This window comes from Myotis brandtii, unplaced genomic scaffold (assembly GCF_000412655.1).
Source record: "Myotis brandtii unplaced genomic scaffold, ASM41265v1 scaffold233, whole genome shotgun sequence".
In the NCBI taxonomy this organism is placed as follows: Eukaryota; Metazoa; Chordata; class Mammalia; order Chiroptera; family Vespertilionidae; genus Myotis; species Myotis brandtii.
In genome coordinates this window covers 484,235-494,337 of record NW_005358773.1, presented here as the reverse complement: position 1 = coordinate 494,337, position 10,103 = coordinate 484,235, and the positions used below count along the sequence as shown (strand labels likewise).

General features: G+C 58.3%; 2 protein-coding genes across 6 annotated transcripts in view; one reads left to right on the top strand and one right to left on the bottom strand.

Moving 5' to 3' along the window:
- Positions 1-2,645, top strand: part of IGFALS (insulin-like growth factor binding protein, acid labile subunit) — an 8,306-nt gene extending 5,661 nt beyond the window's left edge. The window contains exon 2 of the mRNA XM_005866561.2: positions 611-2,645. Within this exon, the coding sequence (XP_005866623.1) occupies positions 611-2,412 (1,802 nt within the window). The 3' untranslated portion in view covers positions 2,413-2,645. The remainder of the gene's footprint in view (positions 1-610) is intronic.
- Positions 2,646-3,942: 1,297 nt separating this feature from the next.
- On the bottom strand, positions 3,943-9,887 carry NUBP2 (nucleotide binding protein 2). Of its 5 annotated transcripts, none has more exons than XM_014540002.1 (7): positions 9,694-9,886; positions 6,621-6,739; positions 6,276-6,516; positions 5,210-5,364; positions 4,982-5,092; positions 4,754-4,823; positions 3,943-4,184 (listed from the first exon to the last, which is right to left on the bottom strand). In XM_014540002.1, exons 1-7 carry the CDS (start codon positions 9,707-9,709, stop codon positions 4,042-4,044), a joined length of 855 nt encoding a protein of 284 aa, XP_014395488.1. In that variant the 5' UTR covers positions 9,710-9,886; the 3' UTR covers positions 3,943-4,041. The 5 variants fall into 5 exon arrangements, with proteins under 5 accessions (XP_014395488.1, XP_014395490.1, XP_014395491.1 ...); XM_014540004.1 differs by having other exon boundaries at positions 9,536-9,883; XM_014540005.1 differs by having other exon boundaries at positions 9,601-9,883.
- Positions 9,888-10,103: the final 216 nt, after the last annotated feature.

Sequence of the window (10,103 nt, the reverse complement as noted above, 5' to 3'; positions counted from 1 at the left end):
CAAAAAGCCGCATGTGGCTCGCGAGCCGCAGTTTGCCAACCACTGGTCTAGGGTCCCTGCCTGCCACTGCGGCCAGCACCCTCTCTCTCCTCACCATGGTGCTGGGCCAAGTACCTGGGTGCAGGCTAAACGCATCTGATTCGCTGTTCAGCCTCCAAAGGCAACAAGCGCGTACCCACTCAGAATGTCTCCAGAACATTCTCTCGCTCACGCCTTCCTCTAGGCCCACCTGGCAGCTTGGCCCGGCTGACTGTCCCTGTTAGGGACTCAGATGGACACACGGCCTAATCACTGGGTGGCCAGCCCTTAGTTTTCTCTGGAAGAGGTATTGCCCGTCAATCCTGTGATTGTTCTGAGCTGGAGAACACCTGGTGGGCACCCTACCCCTGCCTTCTGCTTCCGATTTAAGTGGGGCAACTGCATACCTCAGCTCACACCTCTAGTCCCATCAGCAGAACCACCTCTCACGGTGGCGTGCTGTGGAATGGGTGCTAAGTTAAATGGTGGCCCACACGTGCCGGCTGAGGCCTAGACGGCTCCAGGTCTCTCACTCCGGGGTTCACATCCGAGCCCCTTAGTGCCGCCTCTCCCCAAGTTCCTCTCCCTGCAGGAGGCCTGGCCCTGGCAGTGCTGCTGGTCTCCTGGGCAGCGCTGGGCCCCCGTGGCCTGGAGGGAGTGGAGCCTGGAGTGCCAGGGGACACCGAGGGCCTGCAGTGCCCAGCCGTCTGCACCTGCGGCCACGATGACTACACGGATGAGCTCAGCGTCTTCTGCAGCTCCCGGAACCTCACACAGCTGCCCGACGGGATCCCCGACAGCGCCAGGGCCCTGTGGCTGGATGGCAATAACTTCTCCTCCATCCCCGAGGCAGCCTTCCGCAACTTCTCCAGCCTGGGCTTCCTCAATCTGCAGGGCAGTGGGCTGGCCAGCCTGGAGCCCAAAGTGCTGTTGGGCCTGCAGAACCTGTACCACCTGCACCTGGAGCGGAACCAGTTGCGCGGCCTTGGGGCTCGCACCTTCGTGCACACGCCGGGTCTGGCCTCACTTGGCCTCAACAACAATCTCCTCAGAAGGGTGGATGAGGGCCTCTTCCATGGCCTGGCCAACCTCTGGGACCTCAACCTTGGCTGGAACAGCCTGGCCGTGCTCCCTGACACCGTGTTCCAGGGCCTGGTCAATCTGCGTGAGCTGGTCCTCGCGGGCAACAAGCTGACCTACCTGCAGCCCCCACTCTTTCATGGCCTCAGCGAGCTCCGCGAGCTGGACCTGAGCAGGAACGCTCTGCGATCCATCAAGGCCAACATCTTTGTCAAGCTGCCCAAGCTCCAGAAGCTCTACCTAGACCACAACCACATTGGCGCCATGGCCCCGGGGGCGTTCCTAGGCCTGAAAGCTCTGCGCTGGCTGGACCTGTCACACAACCGTGTGGGCGGCCTCCTGGAAGACACCTTCCCGGGCCTGCTGGGCCTGCACGTCCTGCGCCTCTCACACAATGCCATCACCAGCCTGCGGCCCCGCACCTTCAAGGACTTGCACTTCCTGGAGGAGCTGCGGCTGGGCCACAACCGCCTCAGGCAGCTGCCGGACAAGGCCTTTGAGGGTCTGGGCCAGCTGGAGGTGCTCACACTCAATGACAACCAGATCCAGGAGGTCAAGGCGGGGGCCTTCCTCGGCCTCTCGAACGTGGCCGTCATGAACCTCTCTGGCAACTGTCTGCGGAACCTTCCGGTGCGAGTGTTCCAGGGCCTGGCCAAGCTGCACAGCCTGCACCTGGAGGGCAGCTGCCTGGGCCGCATCCGCCAGCACACCTTCGCTGGCCTCTCCGGGCTGCGTCGGCTCTTTCTCAAGGACAACGGCATCACGGCCATTGAGGAGCAGAGCCTGTGGGGGCTCCCTGAGCTCCTGGAGCTGGACCTCACCTCAAACCAGCTAATGCAGCTGCCCGGTCAGCTCTTCCAGGGTCTTGGCAAGCTGGAGTACTTGCTCCTGTCCCGCAACCGGCTGTCGGCACTGTCAGCAGAAGTCCTGGGGCCCCTGCACTGCACCTTCTGGCTGGACATCTCGCACAACCACCTGGAGGCCCTGCCTGCGAGCATCCTTTCGCCGCTGGTGCGGCTGCGCTACCTCAGCCTCAGGAACAACTCGTTGCAGACCTTTGTGCCACAGCCTGCGGGCCTGGAGCGCCTGTGGCTGGAGGGCAATCCCTGGCACTGTGGCTGCCCCCTCCAGGCCCTGAGGGCCTTCGCCCTGCAGCATCCCACTGTTGTGCCCCGCTTTGTCCAGGCTGTTTCCGAAGGGGAAGACTGCCAGCGACCTGTGTATACCTACAACAACATCACCTGTGCCAGTCCCCCCAGCATCTCGGGACTCGACCTGCGTGATGTTGGTGAGGACCACTTTAGTCATTGCTGATCCAACGCTTATCCAGGCCAGATACTGCCCTGGAGTCAGGACAAGCCCTGGCCATCCCCGGAGCCTGGTGGGCACCCTACCCCGCAGCTCCCGGAGGCCAGGCCCACACTGCTTACTTGTTGGAGGTTCTTCTCAGGGAACACACGGTCCTGGGGTTTGCTGGCCTGGCACCTGAGGGCCAGATCAGGAGGATTGGGGGCACAGCTGTCACCCATTAAAAGCAATCGAATAAACATGCCTGTGCCCACAGGGATGAAACTTGGCGGAGGGAGGAAAGCATCAGTTGGGGCACCTGTGGAACGCTCCGGCTGCCAGCTCAGCCCACCCCGGGGCTGCCTCGGTCCCTCTACCCTTCCACTCCCCTCCCTGAGCTTGGACTCTTCATGCTCTCCCACCCCGGCCCCCGGACGCCCACCCCTACCTGAGGAGGGGAGGGCACTTACTCAGGTCCTTGTTAGGTTGCGTTCTCTTGGAGGCGGCCCAGCCCGGGAGCCGAAGCACAGCAGAGGCAGCCTCAGCTCCAGGAGGCCCAGCAGCTGGTGTCAAACGGGGCCAGAGCAGGTGCCAATCCTCTCTCCCAGCCAAACCCCTTAATGGCGCTTCCCCGCCCCCCTCTTCCTCTTGGCACAGCCCCTTCCTCAGTACCCCAACATCCATGGAAATGGTACCAAAGGTTGCCCTGCTGGGCACCCCCACCTCAGAGCTGCTACATCTCCTCTGACAGCCCTTCTTCCCTTGGAAAGAGCGGCACCCCGCCCTTCCTCTGCTTTGCAGAATGGACTGCCCTCCTGGCTTCCTGGGACTGACTGCATTTCACACTCCTCTGCTCTTAGCTCTGCCCTAGGTCCCTGCAGTGTGGAGGCTGCTGCGGGCCCCCATGCACATGTTTCTCTGACATATCCAATTCCTCTGCACACACACCCTCACCCTAATCTTCAGGGGCCTGTTGATAACCAGCCTGCTGGTCCAGCCCGGGTCTTAGGGTGAACGCTGTCTGCTATGGCACACAACCAGTCATACACCGAGGTTGGACAAAGGCGGAATGACCTAGAATGTCAGACTTATAACCATGGTGGCAGGACACATTTAATTGTGGGCTCTGAAGTTAATACCTTACAGGGTGCTCCCGTCCTCCATCACAATCACTCACGGACACATTTAATTGTGGGCTCTGAAGTTTATACCTTACAGGGTGCTCCCGTCCTCAATCACAATCATTCACAGCCCCACCAGCAACCAGGCACTTGAGGACGACAAAGTCCCCAGCCAACTTCCAGACCCACAAGCTTTGTGGACAACGTGGAGGTATCAGGAGTGGCCTGTCCGTCCGGGGCATGTGAGTACCACGGCATGAAGAGCGAATGCGCAGGCACCAGAGCTCAGGCCATGGCACTAAACCCCTCGCTATCCGTAGGGCCTGCAACAGACCAGCCAGCAGAACCGACTCACTGTCAGTGGCTCTGGTGCCCAGCTGCTGCTGAAGCACAAAACGCCTCCCAAGGGCCCGGGCAGGGGGAGGTCCACACAGTGACAGCCCTACAGGCCAGCCCTGCAGGTTCCAGGAACCGCACCCAGGACCTCTGCTGAGTGTGACCTGCAGCCCCACAGAGGCGCCAGGAGAGGCCTTGGTCAGGAGAGCTGGGCAGGTGTCTCCAAAACCTTCTGGGCTATGGCGGAGAGTGCGTGAAAGGCAGGGCTGTGGGGGAACTCTTGGATAAAGTCTCGGCCCTCCTCCAGGCTCCTCGTGAGCTTGGGGTCCAGGGGCACAGAGCCTGCGAAGACAGAGGGAAGGGGAAAGGTGTTGAGTGTGAGGCTGGGAGGCCCTGTCCACACACCTCCCTCGCACAGGCGCTGCTGTCAGGCTGCTTTAGCCCAGAGCGGACACCCATCAGCCTCACTCTGGCTGAGGTGCCTAGAAGGGCTTGAGCTCAATTTCTACCTTGACGGCCACCAGCCAACCCAGCAGGTCCAGCTCTGCTGCCTTGGACATTGCCCACTTGCAGAAAGTGCAAGGCAAGCACTGGGGACACGTGGCCACGCACACGTGTGTCCCCCACCCCCCACCCATAAAGGCGCTCCCGGAGCAGAAGCCACTCTTCTGCTCTCCAGGGGGTTTCAGCAGGCACCAGCCTGGGCTGCCGCTCAAGGCCTGGGGGTACGCCTTTCCCTCAGGCCGTTCCTTTCCAGCCGGTCAGCAGTGATCAGCATTAGACATGAACTGATACCTGCAACTCAAGGACAGGGGACACGGCTACTGTCCTCCTCCCCCACCATGGGCAGTGGGCACAGGCAGGTGGGACCACCCGGAGCCGAGGCCAAGGGGTAGCCCTGACCCGCTCACCTAGGAAGGGGACTCCGGCGTGTCTGGCCAGCTCCTCACCACCTCCCCTGGAGAAGACGTTGGTGCACTCCTAGGACAGAGGCGCGGGGTCCACCTGAGGACTCTCTCTGCACTCAGGGAGTGGGGTCCAGGCCAGGGAGCAGGATAGGGGGCACAGCATCTTCTCACCCGCCCCCGCCTCACCCCACAACCACATGGGTAATCGGCCCACAACTTCCCACGACTTACGGTGCAGTGTGGGCAGACAAAGCCGCTCATGTTCTCCACGATGCCGATCACGCGCAGCCCTGTCTTCCTACAGAAGGTCAGCTCCCGCCTCACATCCCCCACAGACACCGCCTAGGGACCAGGGACGAGCCAGAACAGGCCAATGGGAATCCTGAACGCTCGACCAAGAAGAGATACAGAGCAGGGAGAAGGTGGCACGCTGGGAAATGGGACCATGCTCTGCAGTACCTGGGGCGTAGTGACCACGATGGCCCCCAGGGGGCTGTAGGGTCGGAGGGCTTCCACGGCAGCCATGTGCTCATCAGAGGTTCCCGGGGGCGTGTCCACAACCAGGTAGTCCAGCTGTCCCCAGGCGACGTCAGACACAAACTGCTTTATCAGAGCTGCGAAGACCCAGGGAAGTCAGGTGGCTGGGGTCTCAAAAGGGGTCTCCCACACCCACCGCCTCCACCTGGCCTCTACGCTGCTCCTCAGAATGTGGGGGGACGCACAGTGCAGCAGGGAGGCACCTCTGTCCCTGTCCCCCACAAGCACCGCCTTCTTCCCAGCTGCTGGGCCACCCTACTCTGCTAGACTTCTGCTCAGGCCTCGGTAGACCCTCCTGGGGCACCTGTGCCCAGCCTTGGGGACACCTCAGCTTTCACAGCCCGAGAGAAGATGACATGAGTGGAGCAGTCCCCACCCTCCCCCCAACATACCTGCAGCCTCACTAGGGGGCTTATGCCACCTGCTGGTGCTGAGGCACCGGAGCCCCATCTTGGTGCCCCTCCTCCCACACCCAACACACACAGGGTGGGCTCAGGTCTGAGCATACCCGCCCTTCCTGCCAAGGGGAAGGGGACTTCATAGCCGACAGCCACATAGCTGTCTCGCTCTCATGGCCCACACCTGCCATCTGGACACCACCACCACCACGTCCAGGCATGACTGGTCACGTGACCAGCAGGAGGCCCGTGGGGTGGGGAAGGCCAGCAGCTCCAGGCTCTTGTTCCGCCTTTTTTTTTTAAGCAGATTTTTAAAAATATATTTTTATTGATTTCAGAGAGGGAGAGGGAGAGACAGAAATGTCAATGATGAGAATCATCGATCGCCTGCCTCCTGCACGCCCCCTGCTGGGGATCGAGCCCGCAACCTGGGCAGGTGCCCTGGACGGGAATCGAACCTGGGACCCTTCAGTCTGTAGACTGATGCTCTATCCACTGAGCAAAACCAGCTAGGGCTCTTGTTCGGCCTTTTAATTGAGCGCCAAGGGAGGCTGGAAGGCTGACAGTGAAGGCCCCTGCCTGGTCATTACCGTTCTTCTTGGGGCCTCTCCACACCACAGCTTCATCCGGCTTCTCCAGCAGGAAACCCACAGACATGAGGGAGACCTTCTGCTCTTGGTCCACGAAGACGGGCACCCAGCCACTGTCACACTGGTGCACGGCCCTGCCCTGTGCCTGGAGCATGCGGGGGATGCTGGGGCCACACAGGTCCACGTCGAGGATCCCCACCTGCAAGGAGCCAGGATGTCTGCATGGCATGTAGGGGTCTCCCCAGGCAGGAAGAAAGCATGGCTTCCCTGTGTCTACCCAGAAGGGAAGGGGCAGGAGTGACTCAGGAGGGGACAGTGCTGTGGTGGAGGGCAGCAGGCGCTCACCTTCTTGCCTGCGTGACGCAGGGCCAGGGCCAGCTCGGTGGAGATGGTGCTTTTCCCGACTCCCCCCTTTCCCGAGAGGATGAGGATGATGTGCCGGACGCCAGCCAGGTTTCCAGGCTCTGCTCAGAAGGATGCCAGATAGTGAGGAGGCCCTTCACACAGATGCTCTTCACTGCTCACCATGCACCTCCTGTGTCCTGAGACCTGCCCCTTCATCCCAAGGCCCCAGACCCGACCCCTTGGTTCCTCCAATGCTGCTGCTCCCACTCTTGCCTAAAATGACCCACATTGCTCCTCTGTCTAGTGTGCACACGTGTAAGTGCACACACAGGCAATAAACCAAAGCTTGCTGGCTCCCGGCTGATTCCAATGGAGACTAATGCAAACTGGGTTGTTACAGCCATGACACCTCTGTGCTTGGGCAGCTCCCACCCCGCTCCTAGGGCCCAGGTCTCATCTTCAGGCACCCAGGCTGCTCCTCTGGAGTCAGAGAAGCACTCAAGGCAGCCTTGGCCTCCAGTTCTCAGGAGGGACCCTTACAGCTCTGGGGACCCAGGGCAGCTGCAATCATGGGGGGGGAAGGGTGTGAATGTCAATGTCACCTGGCTGCCAGCCCGGCCTTAAGAAACCCTAGTACACAAGGGCAGGGGCATCCTGACTCCCACACAGGTCCTGAGACCAGAGTTGTCTCTGCGGACCCCTGTCGGCCACCAGCCACTCTGACCCAGCTCCTCTTCCTAAAACGAGCCCAAATGTCACCAAATATTCACCAACTAACCCCTGCGCCCTGCACACACAGCCCTCAGCTGTGACCCCCTGTTCTCGCTACAGCACCCTCAGGACCTCGCCCTGCTTCCAGCAGTGGCTCTCTCCACCCGCCCCCCACACAGACGGGGCTCATCAATCAACACAGAAGTGCGTATGGTCCTTCCTCCTGACCCACCTCTCAAGGGCATGTTCAAAAGCCTGCACTTCCAAAGTCTCCCTAGGAGGCACTCAGAGGGCGCCTACCCTGGCTGTCGGGCAGGTCCTTGTCACCAATGCATTCAAGTGCCTTTCCCAGATCCGCTCCCAGCACCTAGGGCTGGGACATCCCGGGCGTGGATCACTGCCTGCAAACACGAAGCCCCAGACCCTGGCTTCAGGTCACCCCTGCAGCAATTTAAAAGGTTAATTACTTAGCCCCGGCCGGTTTGGTTCAGTAGTTAGAATGTTGGTCCTCGGACCTAAGGGTCAAGGGCTTGTACCTCGTTTGCTGGCTCAATCCCCCAGCCATGGTCAGGGCACATGCGGGAGGCAGCCAATCAATGTGTCTTTCACATTGATGTTGCTCTCTCCCTCCCCCCCACCCCCCCACCTCCCTACCACTCTCGAAAAATGAAAGGAAAAATATCCTTGGATGAGGAATTTTTTAAAAGGTTAATTACTGAAATTGTTTTACCATCAAAAGGTACTTGGAAGTCAACTTCACTGTTGCTGGGGTGGAGGGAAGGGCTCAGGTGGAAACACAAGAGCCGATCTGGACCCTGGTTTAGCCAAGCTCCTAATCACTGGACCACTTTCCTTACTGGTGGGAGTGGGGAATTTTATCTGAGACCAAACAGGGCACTCATCAGATAACTGGATGGAGCTGAACTTCTCAGACAGCAATCCTTGGCGGTTAACCACAGAACCTTTCACCCCTAAGCAAGCTGAAGAGTTTATAAACAGACCATCAACGCAGTGCATTCACCTAGATGTGAGTGCCTACTAGGTGCGAGAGGCTGTGCTGGAAGAGGCAAGAAAAGCTGTATCTCCCCTCAGAAGAACGTGAGGAGCACCTCTGCGGGTAAGTCAGGGTCAGCTTCATTCTTAAGCCCAACCAATGACGACGATTATTCGATACGCTGGACAAGCTTGTCACTCTTCCTACATAAGGCATCTTTCTAGAAAGATACAAATAACAGCCCAGGCCTCTGGGCATACCCAGGTTCGACCTTTTGGATTCTTACCTGCATTTCCTCCTGGTTAAAAAAGCAGCTAACTCTTTTAAAAATTGATCAATCTAGATCTTACCTTGTAGCAAAGCTGCCCTTATTCTAAAAACTCGTTTCAGATTTTTTCCTCTAATGTTGTTTACAATCTGGTGGATGAATTGAGCTATAAGTGCTTGGTGCCCAAGGTACCAGACCTGAGGTCTTTTAAAAGATAATGTGGCAACCCCCTAGTTATGAAAACCGACTTTGGTTAATCTCTGCAAATCTACGATACTCGCTTGTATCCGTCCAAAAGAACTTTCATTTTTTCAAATATTAAGGTTTGGAAAGCTAAAATAAAACTTCCACAAATAACTATGAGAAGGCAAACCCCTATTCTGTAAAACTACTGTTTGGAATTCTCTGCTATTCTCTAGACGGCCTCTTATTCTAAAAAATAACTTTGCTTTCTAGCCTGCTTGAATAATGAGGGAGGTAAACTTAGCTGTCTGACCTTGTAGGCCAGAGACTAGATACACCCAATGCCATGCCAGGTGCATTTTTTTAATTGGATAGAACTGTGTAGTTTTCAAGGCCACCATCAAGATAACCACTAAGCGCACATAGGGGCTGGCTCTTTCATAAAAAGGAAAGTTCTGCTTGTAGCTCTGCTTAGAATTTGAATTCATTTTCTCTAAGCCCACCGCGGTGAATAAAGTGTAACTCCAAACTCTCAGAGCGTTGCTTGGTTCTTCTCCGGTTTTTCTGTAACAACTAAAAGTATGTGATGTTCTGGTGTCTTTTTAGAACCCCACATTCAAACGACTTCTTCCTGTTTTCTTGGGGTATCACCAAATCAAAAAACGATGGCATAACCGGCAGTATTGTATTTTTAACGACAGACAGCGCACGTGCTCCGAGTTCCCCTGAATTCACGCTCCCGAGCAGCGCAGCACTTACATGAAAACTTGCAACTTGAGGACGTTGCACTCTCATAAGTACACGTGCGTCTCCGTGACCCTTACATTGCAAATAAGACGATTCGCTAAACACCCAGGGTCGCGACCAACAGCTGCGGGCCGGTCTCTTCCCGCTCCCCGCGGCGCCCGCAGACTCACCCGCCACCGCCTCCATCCCTTCCGCAGGTTGCACGCCTCGCGTCCGCTTCCTCCGCTCCGTCCGCCTGCAGCCCGAGTGAAGAGCCTTCGGCCAATGGGCAGCTCGAGCCCGCCCCCTGGCTCTTCTTGATAGGCCCACTCACGCTCCTCTTAGCCAATTAGGTTGCACAAAGGGTTACGCAAGTTCCGGCGCGGATGACGTACCGGAGAGGAACCCACTTCCGTGTCAATGGTGGAGTGTAAGGCCGCCCCCCCAACTCGCCCCTCGTCCCAGGGGCGCGCGGCCTGGTCCCCGACCACTTAGGATGCGGCCAGTGAGGACGCCGAGTCAGGCCTGACCGGTTCCGCAGCCTATCGGTCAGCGGCGAGTGCCGAGAGCGCCAGCCTCGGGCTGCACGGCCGATGCGTTG